The sequence below is a fragment of the Myotis yumanensis genome, unplaced genomic scaffold (assembly GCF_028538775.1).
Source record: "Myotis yumanensis isolate MYYU_CA2020_CCGP unplaced genomic scaffold, mMyoYum1.0.hap1 SCAF_2, whole genome shotgun sequence".
Taxonomy (NCBI): domain Eukaryota; kingdom Metazoa; phylum Chordata; class Mammalia; order Chiroptera; family Vespertilionidae; genus Myotis; species Myotis yumanensis.
In genome coordinates, this window is record NW_027223753.1 from 48385480 (window position 1) to 48406807 (window position 21328).

Below are 21328 nucleotides of genomic sequence, written 5' to 3' on the forward strand. Positions count from 1 at the left end.
GAATGTACACATCATGATGGTGTTTTCATAAAATGGAACAGTACTTGGGAAAAAAAAATAAACTACTTATATACACATCAACCTAGATGAATCTCAAAAACATTATGTTGAATGAAAAAAGCCCGACACCAAAGAATACTTACTATAGGAACCCATCTATATGATATACCAAAACAGCTAATCAATAGTGAGAGAAATCAGGTGAATGCTTTCTATGGGGGAGAGGGGGTAAACTGTAACTGGAAAACTGCACAAGGGAACTTTTTATTTCTTTACTGATTAAGGTATTACATATGTGTCCTTATCGTCCCATTGCCCCCCCCCCAACTGTCCCCCACTCATGCCCTCACCCCCCTGGTGTCTGTGTCCATTGGTTAGGCCTATATGCATGCATACAAGTCCTTTGGTTGATCGCTGTCCCTTACCCCCACCCTCCCCTACCTTCCCTCTGAGGTTTGATGGTCTGTTGGATGCTTCTCTGTCTCTAGAGCTGTTTTTATTTATCAGTTTATGTTGTTCATTATATTCCACAAATGAGTGAGATCATGTGATTTTTATCTTTCTCTGACTGGCTTATTTCGCTTAACATAATGCTCTCCAGGTCCATCCATACTGTTGCAAATGGTAAGAATTCCTTCTTTTTTTACCACAGCATAGTATTCCATTGTATAGATGTACCACAGTTTTCTAATCCACTCATTTGCTGATGGGCACTTAAGCTGTTTCCAAATCTTAGCTATGGTAAATTGTGCTGCTATGAACATAGGGTTGCATATATCCTTTCTGATTGGTGTTTCTGGTTTCTTGGGTTATATTCCTAGAAGTGGGATCACTGGGTCAAATGGAATTTTTGGGATTGATGGATATATTCTCTATTCTATTAGGGTATTAGTTACACAGGCTTATATTTTTTCAAAATGTATCAAACTACACAGTTAAAATATGTGTATTTCATTGTGTGTAAATCTTACCTCATTAAAAATTTTTCTATAGTATTTTTATTTCTTAGATATATTTAAAGAAGTGATCTATCAACAGTTTTGTTTTTAAAATGTCAAAATTCACAGTATAAAGTAAATTTCAACCTTATAACTCTTTAAATATAGGATTAAAAGTTTATTTATGTTATGAAAATGTTAAGTATCAACCTGATATGAGAGAAAGGACATAGTTTTTTAATATTCTTGGATATATGTAAGCAAAAGGTTTACAACCATTTCTCACACATGCTATTTTGTAACCTGACTTTTTGATGTAGGCATATAGAAATTTGATTTTGACTTGAAAGAGCAAGAAAGATTTCATGAAGCAGTTTGCTCTAATGCATTCATGAAAGATGGGAATACAATAGGCAAAGATGTGATGGATACAAGGGTGGACTGACAAACATAGTACAACTAAAGGTAAGGCAGGAATGTTCAGGTTTTGTTTGCAAATTGTCAGTTAAGTATAAAATGGCTAACGTTTAGGGTCTCCAAAGTCATACCATGAGATGAAATAGTCTGTGGCCATATTGCAAGTATCTTTGTATGGTACATATGAAGTTTGTAATTTATACTAGACCATGGGAAGGTTCTGAAGTTTTTTAGCAGTTAAATGCCATGTTCAAACCTGTGTTTATGATACATCAGCATGTCAGAATGGTAGAAAGAAAAAACAATTGGAATGGAATCAAAAGATCTTGGTTGAAGGCCTAGCTTTGTCATAGACTATGTAACCTTATAAAGTTCCTATAGCCTTTATTTTGTTCATTCAAGTATTGAAAGGTTGAATTAGATAATCTCTAAAATCCTTCCAAATATTTGAGAACATGTGAGATGGAATTTGTAGCAATGAGAATAGGAAGAATGACCCTGCAATAAAATTAGGAAGAGGTCATAAAAGCCAGAACGTGGGAGGTATAAAAGGCAATGGAAAAAGAAATTTGAATATGAGAGCATATCTAATGCAGGGCAAAGGGAGCCACAAATGCTTACGAGTTTTTAAATCTAAGGAACTACGACTTGCTGTGGGCCCTTTAGTCTGAGTTCTATTACTGCATGTTTAGTGCTGAAAGCTATATAAACACATCTTCTGATAAGTGATAACCCAGTTGATATTAAACTTAGAAGTAATAACACCATTTAATTTTTTAAAATAGTTGAGTTTGTTTAAATTTTATTTTTAAAATACCTTTTAAAATAGGAAGCTGACGATAAGCTGCAAGCTTGGGCTGAAATACATTCTCCATTAGAACTCGTTCCATAAAAAATAAGTCCTGGTGAAACTTTTCGGATTTGAATATTGCTTCTGAGTGGTCTTCTTCTCCATCATGCATTTTAGCCAGAATTGCATTTTCTATTTCCATTATAGAACTAGCGTCACTATCTGTAAAATGCAAAAATAATGTAATGATAAAATAATCCAAATAATATTAGATGATTCATCCTAAATATTAAAAAATGACATTTTGTCATTACTATTTGTTTTCTTCCAGAATTCAACAACTTCAGGAGACATTTGTTGAATAACTTTTATGTACCAAGCACATGCAAGATATACATATATTATCTCACTTTGGAATTCTCAATCACTCAAAAGTATACTATCTTTCAAAAGATAAGCAATGATAACCTCATGAGGTAATTTTCATTCATGTCTATACATTTTTATTCCAATTAAAACAAGATAATCAGTCTTCAGATAAAGGTCCAATCTGATTGTTGCTTTATAGGAATATTATACTACTGCTGTGTTAATTTTTTATTGACGTTATAGTAAATTATCAAAAACTTAGTGGATTAAAAACATGCAAACTTAGAGTGCTGTAGGTTAGTGGTTTGGATGCAGCTCTCACTGAGCTAAAACCAATAAGTGAATAGGGTTTTGTCTCTTTCTGAAGAGTTTAGAGGAGAATTTGTTTCTTTGTCTTTTCCAGCTTTGGACCCACCCACACCCTTCCCCCATCTTCAAAGTCAGCAATATTACATCTCTCTGATCTTCTGTCGTTGCATCTCTCTCTGACCACAGCTAGGAAAGGTCCTCCACTTTAACATACATGGGATTAGATGGAGCCCTCTAGGATAATGCAAGATCATCTTCTCCTTTGAAGACCTTTATTTAATCAGATCTGGAAAGTCTTTTCTGCCATGTAAGGTAAGGTATTTACACGTTCCAGGTATTGGGATGTACACATTTGGGGGGAAGTATTAGTCTGCCTAGCACACTATTTAGCAGACTTTTATTTTAAAAAACAAATAAAGGGAAATCTTGCTTCAATAAAGATGGTCCAGATATTTTTGCCTGTTCCTCCTGCTAAATGCAATTAAAAATCCTGGAATATCCTATATAATAAAAGGATAATATGCAAATAGACCAAATGGCAAAACAACTGAACAACCAAAGTGTAATATGCTAATGATATGCTAAGGCTGCTCAACTGCTCACTATGATGTGCTCTGACCACCAGGGGCAGATGCTCCAACTGGTAGGTGAGCTTGCTGCTGGGGTCCAGCTGATTGGGACTGGGCGAGATGGGCAGGATATGCCCTGGAGCCCTTCCGCGATCCCTTCTCAGCCCAATTGTGCTCCAGTGGGGTCCCTCAGCCTGGCCTGTGCCCTCTCGCAATCCAGGACCCCTAGGGGATGTTGGAAAGCCAGTTTTAGCCTGATCCTGCAGGCCACTCTCCTTCGGAGGGTGCCAGACACAGTGCTCATGGCAGGCGAGCGCTGCTGTGGCAGTGCGAGCCTCTCCCAATCAAGACTGATTGGGCATGAGCCTGCAGCAGGCACAGTGGGGCTGGGATGAGCAGGAGTGGCAGTTATGAACTACAGGTGGCGTTGGATTGTGGGTTTCGGCCTTATCCCTGCAGGCCACCCAGAGGGATCCCACCCATGCACAAATTCATGCACCGGGCCTCTAGTATATATATAACATGAGAAGGCTTTAAAAGTCTTTGGAAGAGGAAGGCAGAGCACCTAGATAGAGTCCTCAGAATCCAAGGAATGACACCGTTGTGAATTCTCTGGGTTTTCTTATTGCCACATATATTCTAAACATAAAGCTGAAGAAGCCAGCAAATTTAATGAAATTGAATTGTAAATTCTATCTCCCCCCCGCTTCGCTCCCCCCAAAAAATCTCCAGCCACAGATGGTTTTACTGGAGAATTCCACCAGACATTTAAAGAATTAACATCAATTCTACAAAACCTCTTCCAGAAAATAGGAGGGAAAGGAAAATTTCTAATGCAACTTATGACATCAGGATTCAAAAAACAAGACAAAGAAAGTACAAAAGAAGATATAGACCAATATCCCTCATGAACATAGACACAAAAATACTTTTCATGTTCCATACAGAAAGAAAATATTATAACTGCTAAAAAAAAAAGAATTTATTATAAATGTCATGTGAAAAACCTCATTCAAAAAACTGAAATCTTACTTTTTTCTGTAGTACTTCCTGGCCCTCTTCGATCCTGATCTTTAGAAAGTACACTGACTTTACTGCTTGACTCAATTATAGATCGTTTTGTACTTCCTCTACAGCTTGAGTCAATTGTAGATTGTTTTATTGGTAAAGATGCAAGCTCAAGAGTATTATAAGAATCATATAAATCCCAAGCAGTAGACATTATGCCTAAATAAAGAGACAGCAAGGTAAAAATTACTATAAAACAAAATTCTAATATTTTAGTTTACACCTAACTAGTCATAGCAAAATCTAAGATATCTACTGTCTAGGGGGGAAAAACATTTAACCACAATGGCAGGAAGTGGATAAAAATTTTTAAAAAAAATAGATCATGAAGACACTTTAAGAGATCCTTAGGCATCACACTCTTAGTACCTATACTTTAGTGGTAGCTCCAAATTAGCCTTACCATCTTTTCTGATCCCCACACCTCCCTTCTCTTCATCCCAAACTGGCACAGTAGAAGATCAACAGTCTCTCAGTTGACATGAGCCCAGACAATTTATAATAATAAAAGCGTAATATGATAATTAGACTGGACAGCCAAACGACCTTCCAGACATCCTTCCAGACGACCTTTCAGACAAAGCTGGGGCTGCAAAGGCAGGCCAGGGCAAGCAGGGCTGCAAGGGCCGAGCCCCTTGCACGAATTTCGTGCATCGGGCATCTAGTCATGTTATAACAAGGTTTACTATTCCTTTACTATGGTTAACATGTAAGAACATGTTATATTCTTCAGAACTTTGTATTTATAATCATCTAATTCCATTTTATCAAGAAAAATTTTCTATATACTTATTTGAAAAGATCATACATATTGAGAAAATGACAGGCCCTGTCCTCACAAAGCTGGTAGAGTAGTAGGGTTTTGAACTTCTCTTTTAATTTTTCGTTTATCTATATTTATTCAAATGAGCAAATATAACACTGTCTACAAAAAAAAAGCTCCCAACCCTTAGTTGCTGATATAAAAATGAAAGGCTTATATAGCAATTATTTCACCAGTGACCACATAATAATATATTACTACATGCTAAACTTTCATTTAAAGTACAGGGATTTAATAAAGAATTTCCCTCCTGAAAATAAAAACAGGATCTGGACCTAATAAGTGCAACTACTTCATTGTTAGAAGCTTTTTTCATAATGAAAAATGAAGGCTCTCTGGGGTTTAACAAGGTTTTCAATTAGTAGGAATGTTAACTCACATTTCATAACATTTCTATCTTATTGAATTTATTTTAATAGTATTAGCAAAATCATATACAGAATAAAAATACCTAGTATATTTTGCTGAATTGAAAGCGGAATAATTTCCATGTTCATGAAATAAAAGATCATAGAAAGAAATCATCTTTGAATATTAAATTACCTAACCTTCCCCCCCCGCCTTATCTGATAGTTTAAGTTGAATTACATTGTTATATGGCCACTAATAAAATAATTCCTATATAAATGAGTGTGCATGTTATAAATGAGCAATGTAAAATGTTAGAGTGATTTACAATTGTTTCTTCTTTGAAGATAACATTGGTAATTTTACTTTGGATACCATCATTATACTTGTTCATTTGAATAAAGTAATTTAAGAAATAGAAAATTTCAAACCACATCCATAAAATCATGGACAAGATGGAATAATAAATTATTATAACCTTCCAATTGTATGTTGTTGTATATTATTAAAGAAAGCTATGTTAACTAGTATTAGAAAAAGTATTCCCACCTATACCTATGTTCTGAGCATTTTTGAATCTCAGATATGCCTAAATAGTTTTTATACATTTAAAAACAGTTTCTTTCTACTAGTTTAATTCAAACTACAAAAGAGTAGCAATTGGCTGTATAACATTTACAGAATAATAACTTTACTTTTTAGCTGAGTAAGAAGACATGGTCACTTGGGAAAAATAAAGGTAAATATGACTTGCATGTCCATCACCCAGAGATAATAACTGCTAACAGTCCAGTGTATGTCCTTCTAGATTCACATATAAATGTATTTGTATGTAAACAAATATGTGTATATTTTAATAAAGTGAGTTCATATCACACATACTTTTATTAAAAACTTTTTATTGTATCATATCTAGAAAAGTGGCTTTATGAAATCTAGAAAGTTATGAAATTTAACTGTATTTTCAAAAGTTAGCCAGAAACACTAATACACTTATTCTATTATCCACTTATTTGTAATGCCACTTTTATTATAAACTAGAGGCCCAATGCACGAAATTCGTGCAAGGGGCTTGGCCCCCGTCGCCACGGCTCTGTCCAGAAGGTTGTCTGTAAGGATATTTGGTCTAATTAACATATTACATTTTTATTATTATAGATTACTACATACATAACTGTTAAGTGAGAAAAAAATCCTCACTTTTTGTGAATCTTTACAGAAGAAACTTCACTAAATTAACACTTCTGGCCTTTGTCCTTCACTGATGCATTACCAGGGAAAGAGAAATGACTAATCCTGTAGGAGAGTTTAGAAGGAATTTCAGTTCAGTCACTTCTGAATTCTCTTGTTAGGCCTGCTCATTTACAGAAAGCATTCATTCTGGTCTGTTCTCACCTCTACAGAGGAGGTCTGTAGTTGGCTAGTTGTGCCAATCACTATTGCTAAGTTCTATTCTGGAGGTAAGAAATAGCAAGCCCACTTAGCTGCAGATTGAAGGCTACATTTTTCAATTAACTTTATCAATAATAAAGGTAATATTTTGATTTCCATCTCTCTGACTCCTAAATCTCTTTCAATTTCATGCAAAATCAGGGAAGGAAGACATCTATAAAACCTTAATATTTACTCGGTTTGTATCCAAATTCTTTAGTATAAATTGTCTTTTATTATTTTAATAAAATGTTCATTGTAAAATATATACCATTCACCGAAGAATGTATAACACATATATGTGTAGTGTCAAGAAAAAATTAATAATACCAGGTACTTACCAGCCATACAAAACTGAACATCCCCAGGTGCTTAGAAGTCCCTTGGACATTCTCCTAGCATAGCTTTCTTCCTTCTAGCTACCTAGTTTATAGTTTTGCTGAATTACAAAGGCCATTACGATTATAACCTTTCTTCTAATTACCCCTTTGGCAACACTTCACAGATTTAGGACTATGCAGTGTTCTCAGGGTTGTTAATTTAAAAACATTGAAAGATAGCCGAAGCTGGTTTGGCTCAGTGGATAGAGCGTCGGCCTGCGGACTGAAAGGTCCCAGGTTCGATTCTGATCAAAGGGCATATACGTTGGTTGCGGGCACACCCCCAGTGGGAGATGTGCAGGAGGCAGCTGGTCGATGTTTCTCTCTCATCGATGTATCTAACTCTCTATCCCTCTCTCTTCCTCTCTGTAAAAAATCAATAAAATATATTAAAAAAAAAAAAACATTGAAAGATAGTAGTTAAGAGAACAGGCTCTAGAACTAGACTGTTGAGGGGTATCATTTGTCTGCAGTACTAGCTGAGTGACCTTGATCAAGTTAGTTAACTTCTCTTTGCTTGTTTCTTCCTCTATAAACTGGGGAATGATAATAGTACCTATTTCATGGGGTTGTTGTGAGAATAAAACCGGTTAAAGGCCTAAAATAGTGTAAAAGGCCTAGAATAGTATCTGGCTCATATTAAATGTTATTAGTTATACATGATATTCTTTGTAACATAAACAATTAGTTTCTATAACATTTCATAAACACTTGAAGAGTACAAAGTTCTATGATAGAGTTTGTGTAAAAATGAAAAATGATAATTATGTTATTTAAATCTTCTATATCTATGTTTATTACTTGTTAACTTAGTTGTCAAATTCCGAAAGCTGTATATTACGGTACTCAGTTACTGTTGTGATTTGGCCAAATTATTCCTAGCTTTTGCTTTATATACTTTAACATTTACTTGTTAATTGATAGACTCATAGAATGTATATGAAAACATGATAGTTTATCAAGCAGAATAAAACATAAATTACCTTTGTTTTCCTTTATAATTCTGTCACATTGAACATCTTTATTCTTTGGTGCTCCATTAATAGTCTGCATCATTCTTTCAACATATAAGTCATTGCCTAATCTATTTTTACAAAGGTTCTCATAATTCTTGTTTCTCTGGCTATAAAAAATAAAGTATGTTTAACTCATTAATAAAAAATTAATATTACTACACATATCATCTTTTTATATTATGCATTTTCTTAAAATTACCTTCTTAATGTGGATCGCACCAAAAAGTGAGAGATCAAAAATCTCCTGAGGAAGAGATTGCCTTTTATTAAACTACCAAAAAGAAGTTTTTTATTCTGTACCTCCCAACATCACTACTTCTTTCATTGCCCACCCAAAATATGTTAAGACTCTCTCCACATAGATTTTATAAACTTTGACATAAACACTTAAAGATATAAATTTCCCTCAATGTACTACTTACTTTTGTAACATCCTGTAAGTATTACTTTCATAATTATTTAGTTCTGAGTATTCCCTAAATTTCCAGTATGACTTTTCCTTAGATTCAGGAAGAATTTAGGAAATGTACTTGTTAACTTCCAAACGTATATGTAAATGTGTGTCTATGTTTTAGTTGAGATTTATGTTATTAATTTTGTTGTTGTTAATCCTCACCCAAGGATACCTTTCCATTGATTTTTAGAGAGAGTGGAAGGGATAAGGAGAGACTGAGAGAGAGAAACGCCAATGTGAGAGAGACACATCTACTAGTTGCCTCTAACATGCGCCCAACCAGGGCTGGCGATGGAATCTGCAACCCAGGTATGTTCCCTTGGCTGGAATCAAACCTGGGACCCTTCAGTCCTCGGGCCAACGCTCTATCCACTGAGCCAAACCAGATAGGGCTGTTACTAATTTTTATCTTCATTCCACTATGGTTAGATCATTTACTTTGTATGATGCCACTCCTTTGACATTTTTGAAACTGTTTCATGGCCTTGTGCATGGATGGTTTTTTATAAATGTTCCATGTGTGCCTGAAAAGAGTGTGTGTTCTCCCATTGTGGAATATAGAGTTCTATGTATAACCATTAGATTACATTTTTGGTTCAAATTTTCTACATCTATACTAATTTTTATCTGGTTGACCTACCAATAATTAATAGAGGTATGTTTAAATATTTTAATTTAATAGGATCCTTATCAAATTTCCAATTTTTGCTTCATACATTTTGGAGATTATTTTATTATGAAAATTCAAGTTTAGAATTATTATACCTTCCTGTCATTATGAAGTAACCTTCTTTATTCCAAATAATGCTGTCAGTTTAATTGTTTCTCTGTAGATGATATGCTATTTCTTTTTTCTTCTGTTTTAAAAATCTTTCACTATTTGTTGTTGTTGTTGTTTTTATATAGTCAATACTACACCAGTACAATGCACTCAGTTCCTTTTTTTTTAGACTTTTTAAAAATGCATTCCTTTTTTCAGTAGAATGGTGTCTTTAAATAGTAAGTCTTTACCCACTCTCTTTGCATAGTAATTCTCCTCCATTCTTTTTATTCTACCCTTTTGGAACTGACTAACTGTACATTAGGCCTTTATTCTATTGTCACTATCTTTTTAAATTTGTCATACTTAATATCTCATTATTTTGTATATTATACAAACTTTATTTTGTATATTATACAAACTTTAATTTGTATAATTTATCCAGATCTTTGTTTGTATGGTATTCATATCCAATTTATTAAATCTATATTCTATTATGGCCTATTTAAATTTAATGTGTATTTTAATTATAAGAATTAAGTCAGTGTTTACTTTTTAATTTCAACAATTATGTAAACATACTTTAAAGTACTTTTTAGGTGTTTTTCCAAATATAAATAATCATTTTGATAGTGTCTTAATGTTAATGATGTTTTAACTCTATCTTTTATTTAAATATTTCACAGATATTTTATATTCTATCTGGTAATATAGAATATATTAGTGGTTAGGGTCTAGATCTAGGGTTCCTTATTTAGTTTAACTCTCATTCATAATGGCTTTAAAAAAGCAACTAGTAATCTTTGTGACTTTACTGTGCTTTTACCAAACCTTATCTGAGGAATCTTAAGAGCCTAAATGGGTATATTTTCCTTCAGAGAAGACTTGTGCTTGCTTATCATAGTGGCTAGGAGACCCTGCTGACCTGAGAACACTGGAGATAATTAAGATCCTTTTAAGGGTCTGAGCTTAATAAAAAAATCTCTCTTTTAGCTTTTTAAATTTGTTGGGGACTCAAGACTTACTGGTGGAGTCTAGATCTATGAGTTAATATAACATTTGCTTCTAGCATCTCTCACTCTTTGATTTCAAATCACTTATCTATCCCTTTGTTATTTTTCTCTTTCCTTTTTTTCAGTCCTGGTAGCTTTTGCATAAGTCATATGAAATTTTAAAAGTATATTATTCAAGATTTAATTGTACTATATTTTATAATGCAAACAACACTACAATATTTTATATTTGAGTAAGAATAAGATTCCCAAAATAAATTTAGTGAAATTTTTTAGTAGTTTGCATCATATTCAAATTATATTTGAAGCTAAATAATCTGAATAACTACATTAATAAGTTATTTGTAGTAACTATGTCAATTTCAAACAGAGCAGACTTCAGAGCAAGGAAATTCGTCAGAGATAAAGATTGGTTATTACATAGTGATAAAGGGGTTAATTCCTCAAAGGCAACAATCCTGAATGTGTATGCACCTAACAACAGAGGTTCAACATACATGAGGCAAAAACTAGTAATCTACACTGAGTGGCCAGATTATTATGACCAGCCAGATTATTATGACCACCCCCTCAGTACAATGAAGTGAATTAGTTATGCAAATAATAATAATAATAAAACCTTGAGAGTATTTGCTTAGGAAGTTTTCAATATTCAGTATTTTTGGAAGTGTCAATGAAGTACTGATGGGGTGGTCATAACAATCTGGCCGGTCATAATAATCTGGCCACTCAGTGTATTTATAGTCATTAATAAAGAGAAATGGAAAATCTACTCTAATATAGTAAAGTTAATTATTTTCCCATAACAGATATTCCCTTAAGTTTTGAATATAAAAATGTCAGTCCTTTCTTTTTATTTTATCTTTTTTAAAATAATTTTTATTTCTTAAAGTATTACAAAGAGTATTACATATGTCTCCTTTTTCCCCCCCTTGACTTTCCCCTGACCTCCCCTACGCCCCAGTGTTTTGTGTCCATTGGTTATTCTCATATGCATGCATATAAGTCCTTCAGTTGATCTCTTAACGCCTCCCTGCAAACCCTCCCCAGGCTTCCCACTGTAGTTTGACAGTCTGTTCAATGCAGCTCTGCCTCTGCATCTATTTTTGTTCATCAGTTTATATTGGTCTTTATTATCCATTTCAACCTCACCGGGGCCATTCCAACCTCACTGTGGCTGTCCCTACCTCGCCGGGGCAGTTTCAAGCTCATCAGGGCCGTCCCAATCTCACCGGGGCCGTCCCGACATCACCGAGGCTGTCTCAACCTCACTGGGGCCATTTCAACCTCACCGGGGCCGTCCCAACCTCAGTGGGGTTATCCCAACCTCACCGGGGCCGTTTCAACCTCACCGGGGCAGTTTCAGCCTCACTAGGGACGTCCCGACCTCACCGGGCCGTCCCAACCTCACCGGGGCCGTCCCGACCTCACCGGGGCCATCCCGACCTCTCCGGGGGTGTTCCAACCTCACTGGGGCTGTCCCAGACTCACCAGGGCCGTCCCGACCTCACTGGTGCCGTCCCGGCCTCACCGGGACAACACGAAGTTTGGCATTCTGTCCTTTGTTGGGCTGCTCCTTGCTGGACAAAATCTCCAGGCGTTCTTGGTAGCTGAATATCTGGTATGCTTGCTTGGATTTCGTTTTCTACTAAGTGCACAGACTGCTTGTCTGCTGTCTCCCAGCGTCCCATGTGAGACTGGAACTGGTGGACCTGCTTGTGCGTTTGCTGGTACAACGGTTCCATGTCGCCGGCCCAGCCTGGTCCGGCTCCGGCTTCCTCCGAACCTGGTTCTGCTTCTTAAGTATGTCTCTTTTGGATGCGAGGAGTTGAAATCTGCAGTTTGTTGGGTTGGGCTCTGTACTTGGTGCCTCTGCACATTCTACTCAGTCTCAGTGCTCTTCTTTCTTTCCTTCCAGTTGTAGAGCTTCCACTGGGCCAGCTTTCCCATGGTTCCGAATGATAGCTCTTTGTCCTATAGTTGGTAGTTTCGATGTTGTTGTGGGAGGCAGCACACACAGGTCTGTACCTTATGCCGCCATCTTGGTTCTCCTGGGTCTGCTTCTTGAGTGTGTCTCTGATGGGTGCGAGGAGTTGAAGTCTGCAATTTGTTGGGTTATGCTTCAAAGGCGCAGGTGGGTCTTTTTGTGCCACTTTCAAGGCTTGGATGGGGATGTAAATTGGGTAGGGCGGGGTCTCAGGGAGTCGCCAGGGCGGAGCAAATAGCAATGGCGTCTCCCCGGCTCCTCGCCTCTCTGGGACTCCGGGACTTCGAGTCCCCTAGTGCCGGTGAGCAGCTGTGCGACAGAGCCTCCCTCACTTTCCAACCGCTGCAAGGCTGTGCCGCCTCTCCCCGTGGGGTCTGGGGCTTCAGAGACCCGACCCGGACAAGCCCAGTGAATTCGAGAGTTTGTAACCCCTTCCGATTGAAAAAAAACCACGCATCCAGTTGCAGTCCGCCTGGCGCGTGACTCTGTACCCATGTTCTTGGCACCTCTGTAGCTCCTACTCAGTCTCACTGTGCTTCTTTCTTTCCTTCCAGTTGTAGAACTTCCACTGGGCCAACTTCCCCATGGTTCTGAATGGTGGTTGTTTGTCTTATAGTTGGTAGTTTCAATGATATTGTGGGAGGCAGCACGCACAGGTCTACACCCTACGCCGCCATCTTGGTCTCCTCAGTCCTTTATATATGCATAAAAATCATTAAACCCTATATTGACACTTGGAAGCTTTCTTTATTTCTTTTATGACTTATCTTAGTAGTTCCTCTACTTTTTAGTGAATATGGTAAAGCCATGGGTTCTTAGGTGCATACAGCATAAACACTTTAAGTATAATTTCACAGGACACATAGGGTAACAAATAATTTCACCAGGCACATACACCACAGTATTTATCCAGGAATCCCCAAGGACAGAAACAAGAATAAGAACTCCACTCAACTGGTGTAGCTCAGTGGTTGAATGTCAACCTATGAACCAGAAAGTCACAGTTGGATTCCCAGTCAGGGCACATGCCTGGGTTTCAGGCTTAAGTCCTAGTAGGGGGCATGCAGGAGGCAACCTATTGATGATTCTCTCTCATCATTGATGTTTTTTTCTCTCTCCCTTCCTCTCTCTGAAATCAATAAAAACGTATTTTTTAAAAAATAGTAAGAAACTCTGTCTTTGCATTTAAATTATAGAAGCAATATAAACAGTTGAACCATACATACAGTATTTTGTCAGCTTCTTCAGCTTCTACAGAAATCATGACTGTTGGTAGGTTAAACAATGTCATTGTTTCTGTCTCTGTGAGTAGTATGTCTATAGTCTTCTTTAGTTCTTCTTTGGTTATAGTTTTTCTGGTTGTTTTCTTTGGAATTTGTAACTCTAAAATGCACAATACAAATCATTTGCTAATTGCTCCTTTAAAATAGTATATTAAATAACTGGGAACATAATATGCAACCTTCCTTTGAAACTAAGCAAATTTCTAGTCTGTATCTACAACAACCTTTTGTTCTTTGTTCTTTTTATCAGTTGTCTTTTGATTTAGATTACAGCCCACCTCTAATCATCTTTACCAGGAGCTAAAGACTCTCCAATGGAAGTTCTGGTTAAATATAGGATCAAAATAGGCTTATTATCCATGCAAATAAGATATTGAAAAAGGTTGGCCTCAAGCTTCTAGGCTAGCCAGAGGTCCAAGTTCCTTTAAAAAATTTCCCTCAGGACTGGGGAAGTTGGAAGAGTCATGACAAGGTATATAGGTTACACAGAGTTCAATGTTTTCTGTTAAAAACAGAGTGTGAAGCAGGAATCCATGAGTCTTTGGGAAGGGTAAAACTTGGATAGCTTTAGAAAAACAAAACTTAAGGGTATACACGTTCCACAGACTAAGGCTCAGTCTCCTCTTAAGAAGTCCCAGAGCCTAAGAAAAAAACTTTTCTTATAACCTAAAAAAAAAATTCAAGTTATTAATTCCACTAATTCCAGGAAAGTAAGAGTCTAGTCAATCTTCTACTTAATTGCTGATTTTTGCCTGGATCTCTGTATCAACCATTGTCTGAATGTTGCTTGTATTGAGAAATTGCCTGAAACTTATATATATACATATATGCCTAATATGCAAATTGTCCCCTCAGGAGTTCGACCAGGAGTTCGATTGCTTGCTATGATGTGTGCTGACCGCCAGGGGGTGGCATGGAACAAAGGAAGGCCCCAGCTGGCAGCCAGCAGTTGGGGAAGGGAGGCCCCAGCCGGCAGCCGGAAGGCCCTGATTGGCCCTGATCGCTGGCCAGGCCTAGGGACCCTACCCATGCATGAATTTCATGCACTGGGCCTCTAGTATACCTATAGAATTTATTTAATGGGCCAGATCCCCTAAAGCTAAAATGGCCGTACAATTAGATCTTGACTGCATATCCCTCTCCACCTGGAAAAGCACACAAATTTATCAATTTGCCTCACCTGCACTTATTTACTTCCAGAGATGGAGAGAACACATCTTCTCCATTCTTGATAGTTCTTTCAGAAGGAGGGAAGGGTAAAACTTGGATAGCTTTAGAAAAACAAAACTTTTTTTTGTGTGTAGGTCTGATGGTTTTACTTGACATAATAAAATTGGTGCAAAACCACTTTTGTCTAATTACTTTTAACGTTTTGGTCCAAATACATAAAATATGCAATATTTACAGCATTTCCCTTTTTGTAAATACAATGCTTTAAAACACATTATAAAGCACCGTAGTAAAAATAGTTTACAAGTAAAAGTACAGAAGTAGGAAAACCCTACCCATACCACAGCTCACTAAATGGAGTTATAATATGGAGTCACCAGTACCTGTTGACAGCTTTACAGATAACCTGGGGAAATAAATACTAAACTTACGTTTTTTTATATTAATGTGTGGAAGCCTCAACTAAAATTTCAGCATTCTCTGTGGTGTCTCCCCAATCTTAGATACTGGAGAGATAGGAATGAGAAACATTGCTTTGATCTTTTTACAGTATTAGTAATAGTTTGAATTGGTTTTTAACACTAATGACAATTATTTTTTTAAAGGAAATGAACATGGCCTACATAAATATGTAGAATATGTGTAGAAAGGGCTGGAGGTGGTCATGACAATAACCCAGTCCTAGTCTCCCTCTGAGAGGATGAGTTTCACTCCTGCAACAGACATTGCTGACTGTCTAAAATTTCATTGCTAAGTCCTTCTCCCTTTCTTTGCCTCTTTCCATTTAACAGAGACTGAGACACCAAGTATTTAGGTTTCCTACACTCTCTTGAAGCTAGGGGTGGCCATGTGACACAGTTCTAACCAACAAGGTAAAATAAAAAAAATAAACAAGAAGAACAAAGTCCTCTGGGAAATCTTTTCTTTCCTGATAAGGGAGATATGACTGGTGCTACTGCCTTTTTCTTTCTTCTGTCTTTAATGTGGATATGATAATACCCAGAGCTGGGGTAGATATGTTGAGACCAGGAGGCACGAGGCAAGAAAGGGCTTAAGGAAAGAGAATAATGGAGCTGCCAATCCAGTCTTTTGTGGCATAATTAAGTCACAAAATTAAGGCCAAAAGTTATCTACCTCTTAACTTCTTTTAATGTGGGGAAAATAAGCCTTTATTTGAATAAACTAAACTAATGGTAGTTAGGTATCCTGTTACTTGTCAAGAGCATTCCTATTACACCAAAAATAAAAGTCCATCACCAAAAAAGAAGATTCCATCAAGCACTTTCCCAACTGTATCAATATTCTCATTAATCCTTCATTATCATCTTAGAGAAAAAGACATCCTTACTCTACTCCAAGGCAAATGGCCCCTCAAGTAGGCACTCCTTTCTTCTGGTACTTCTGACCAACCATTATTTCCTTATTCTTTTATCTTTACTTTCATAATCTTTTGCACTACCTCATGTTTTATCTTTGGCTTGGAACGGGCCTCTCCTCTTCATTCTCACAAATAACTAATATATTTAAAACCCAATTCAAATGTCAGTAATGTTCTCTCTGTGAACATTCTCTCTTTTTCTCACCTCAAAGGAGTTAATATTTCCTTTCTAAGTGCTCCCATCACATTCGGCATATATCTTATTACAGCATTGATCACAATGTATCAGAATTATTTGTCTCTGAGTAAAAAGCTGAGGTCTTTTAAAACATGCTCTATGATTCTTGAGGCTGGTGGTATAGGACAGCCACCTTGGGAACTTTTAGAATTATATGGATAGTTACTACCCTGGTAATGTTCATATTGCTACTGCACAAATGAGCATTTGGGAATCATTACCACAGTTCTTCTATCTCAAGTATCCAAAAAATAATGAGCATATGTGCTAAAGGAATATAGTGGTCTGTTACTGCAATAAACAACTGTATTTTCATTACCTGTAATACTAGCCGGTCCTTCCCGTTTATAGGATAATTCTTCTAGGTCTTCTGCTATTGACTCAGTAGTTGATAGACTTGACTTAGACACTGTACTGCTTCCTAAAACTGACCTTTAATAACAACATTATTTATTTGCTTAGATGTCCTTATGGATAATTAAACATATAAATGAAAATATCATGTTGAGAAACCAATTATATTATAATCATAAGCAAAACTGATAAAAATCTGTTCTTCAAACATCAAGTTGATTTCTAATATTCTTTAAGTAAGTCATTTAAATATATGTTAGAGATAACATATCAAAACTATACCTAAAGTCCTTCAATGGATTCCCAATATATTTAGGGTAAAAACCTAGAATACAGCCCACCTACCTAGACTCTCCATCTTCAGTATCACTCTTAGCTTCCCTTTTTCTTTTCTTTTCTTCTTCTTCTTTTTTTTTTTTTATTCCTCAACCTTGTAGAGCATTCCTACTTCAGGGTCTCAGCCTAGAATACACTTCTTTTCATTTTTCACCAGGTTTCTGCTCATCATTCAAATCCCATCTTAAATGTGACTTAATCATTTTGACAAAGGCTTTCTCAAGATTTACTTAAAAGAAAATCTATGGCCGAAGCCAGTTTGGCTCAGTGGATAGAGCGTCGGCCTGCGGACTGAAAGGTCCCAGGTTCAATTCTGGTCAAGGGCATGTACTTGGGTTGCGGGCACATCCCCAGTGGGGGATGTGCAGGAGGCAGCTGATCGATGTTTCTCTCTCATTGATGTTTCTAACTCTCTATCTCTTTCCCTTCCTCTCTGTAAAAAATCAATAAAATAGATTTAAAAAAAAAAAAAAAGAAAATCTATGTACTCAGTGGGAAATCAGTATATGAAAGAATCCCAAAATAACTTCCTTAAATATATGGACTTAAAATTACTCCAAGATATTAATTGCCCCCCCCCCTTTCTGTCTATAATCCCAACTGCACTCCAAATGGGTGGATCAAATTTACTGGAATATCTATCGTTTTGCTGAGCACTCCCCCCACCCTCCAAATCTCATGCTTAGTTAACATCTGGAACTTTTAATTTGTCAGATTGAAAATTACACACTCAAATATTTCCCTTTAATCTTTACATTGTTTTAGGATGCACTGCTTCATTAGTGCAAAGATCTGAACTTTTCTACTTATAAGCATTCACGAAATTTCAAGTGTACTAGTATCTTCATAAAAAAAGCATAACATTTCATTTACAAGGAAGAAAATTATAAAACAAGAGAGAAATCAAACCCTAGGAGAACAGGGATTTGCATGGGGGAATAGATGTGAGGGAGGGGAGCAAAAGCCACTCTTCCCCATAAATTGTAGCATAAAAGAAACTGAAGAAATATGTCTTTGGGTATGTAATACTAGCCCCCTCTTTTGTTTTTTCAGGAAATATTGAGTAAAATTTACATATTTTTTTCACTAATGTTTTGGTGTGAGTGTACAAGAACTTAAGACGTGCAAAGCTCTACATCTAATTAGACCTAATTATAAGAGGAGCATAGAGATGGCACATTAGGATGACAGAGTGGAGCTGGGAGACTGGAGACAATGGACATCGAAGTTACATATATGCAACTTAAATGAAAAGACAATGTATATAATATTTTTTAAAAGTATAGAACAGTATACTCTACCTTGAAAACTGCCCTAACATACTAGGATTTAGTGTATTTTGATAAAGGCTGTGGGAAGGTACAAATTCTGATGAGAATGATCCTTCTCGTGATGTCAACAGTTTATTTGGCTTTGGTGTACCAGTATGTGGATCTGGACGGTAAAGAGGTCGAGGAGTAACATCAGCTCCATTTACATCAAACACCTGTAGAAAATGGTAATATGAAATAAGTAAAAAAGATAAGGTTCCTAAATAATAAGTCCTAGAAAATAGGAATAAAAGTAATAGGAAAAAAAGAGATAAGTATAATGTTTCTGGGTTAGAATAAACATGAAAAACTAAATGATAAAAGATCTTATGCTTAAAAAGTTTCTAAAGTAGACATACATTTTTAAGTCTTATGTTTTACCTATGTATAAGTAATATATGCTAATTTGAGAAAATTCAGAAAGATAAAAAAATTATTATTCATCCAGATTATTTTTGCATATTATATTTTTGTGGCTTAATAAATTCTTAACAACTGAACACACCCATGGACCCAGAATTCAAATTTAGAAACAGGAAATTACCAGAATCCCAGAAGTTCCTTTCATAAGAGACACTGTTTCCCACCAAAAGTAACAAATATTCTAATAACATGGAGTAGTTTTGCTTGTTCTTAAACTTTATTTAGATGGAAGCATATAGTATACACTCTTTGGAACTGGTTTGTTTTGTTCACTATTATATTCGTGAGATTCATTCATATTATCTAGTAGATGGTTCATTTTCATTATTGTACACTATTTCATTTTGTGAATTTTATTTATCTATTCTCTTGTTTATGGACATTTCTGTAGTTTTTCTTTTTTCTTTTTTTGGCTCTTACAAATGGTGCTGCTATGAATACTGTTGTATGTGTGTTACCAAATATGCTGTATGCATTTATGTTGGATATGTACCAGAGTGGAATTTCTGTGTAATGAATCATCTTTAATAGATACTGCTAAAGTTTTTGCAAGTGCTTCCCACCAACAGTGTATGAAAGTCAATGTAATTTAGTTTTGCCTGTTTTTAAAATGTATATAGTTATATACTCTGAGTGGCCAGATTATTAGACCACCCCATCAATACTTTGTTGGGTCACCTTTTGCATTCAATACTGCGGCGATTCTTCTTGGCATTGACTCCACGAGATGTTGAAAGGTGATGCAAGGAATCTGACACCATGCCTGATGAATAGCACTGTCAAGTTCTGTGAGATTTGATGGTTGTGGAACCAGCTGCCTGATGGCTCTTTTAACTTTGTCCCACAAATGCTCAATTGGATTGAGATCTGGTGATTGTGGGGGCCACTTAAGCAAGGTAAAGTCTCCCTCGTGTTCTTGAAACCACTCCTGCACAATATGAGCACCATGGCATGGAGCATTGTCTTATTGGAAGAAGCCATCTCCATTGGGATATGCCATCAACATGATAGTATGAACTTGATCAGCAATAATATGTTGTGCTAATCAGACGTTGTTCCACATGAATTAAAGGGCCCAAATCATGCCAGGAAAACATGCCCCAAACCATAACACTGTCCCCACCAGCTTAAAGGGTTGTACTCATGCATGTGGGGTGCATGCTTTCAAGCTGTTTCATGCTTTCATGCTGTTTCTGCCAAATTCTCTCTGCCATCTGCATGATGCAACTGGAAACGTGATTCATCGGACCACATGACTTTTTTCCAATGCTCGACTGTCCAATCCTTGTATTCCTGTGTGAATTGGAGACATTTTATCTTGGTAACTGCAGACAGCAAAGGTGTTCAAACAGGCCTTCGGCTTCCATATGCCATAGGATGCAGTCAACGGCTAATTTGCCTACAAGTGTCATAATAATCTGGCCACTCAGTGTATTATGACATATTTTGTCATTTTTGTTTGACAATATGTTTTTCTATTTCTCTATGTTGTTGTATGCGCATTAGTTTGCTCATTTACAGATGATTGTAGTCTGTTGGATTATTAGTATATCATATATATTTCTTTCCATCACTCTTTTTTAATCCACTCATCTGCTGATGGGCTATTAGGCTGTTTCTAAATCTTAGCTATTGTAAATTGTGTTGCTATGGACATAGGGGTGTGTATGTCCTTTCTGATTGGTGTTTCTGATTTCTTGGGATATATTCCTAGAAGTGGGATCACTGGGTCAAATGGGGTTCCATTTTTAATTTTTTTTTTAAAAATATATTTTATTGATTTTTTACAGAGAGGAAGGGAGAGAGATAGAGAGTTAGAAACATCGATGAGAGGGACATCGATCAGCTGCCTCCTGCACATCTCCTACTGGGGATGTGCCTGCAACCCAGGTACATGCCCTTGACCGGAATCGAACCTGGGACCTTTCAGTCCGCAGGCCGACGCTCTATCCACTGAGCCAAACCGGTTTTGGCCCATTTTTAATTTTGTGAGGAAACTCCACAGTTTCCCACAGTAGCTGCACCACCAGCAGTGCATGGGGGTTCCTTTTTCTCCACATCCTCACCAGCACTTGTAGTTTGTTGATTTGTTAATGATAGCCATTCTGACAGGTGTGAGATGGTATACCTCATTGTCATTTTGATTTGCATCTCTCAGATGATT

At 36.5% G+C, this 21328-nt stretch overlaps 1 protein-coding gene across 1 annotated transcript in view; it reads right to left on the bottom strand.

The window, feature by feature from the left end:
- DNAI4 (dynein axonemal intermediate chain 4) overlaps nt 1-21328 on the bottom strand; it is a 58275-nt gene that overhangs the window by 29568 nt on the left and 7379 nt on the right. The window contains 6 exon segments of the mRNA XM_070405334.1: nt 2173-2367; nt 4425-4619; nt 8426-8565; nt 13899-14055; nt 17061-17173; nt 18733-18917. Of these exon segments, the coding sequence (XP_070261435.1) occupies nt 2173-2367; nt 4425-4619; nt 8426-8565; nt 13899-14055; nt 17061-17173; nt 18733-18917 (985 nt within the window).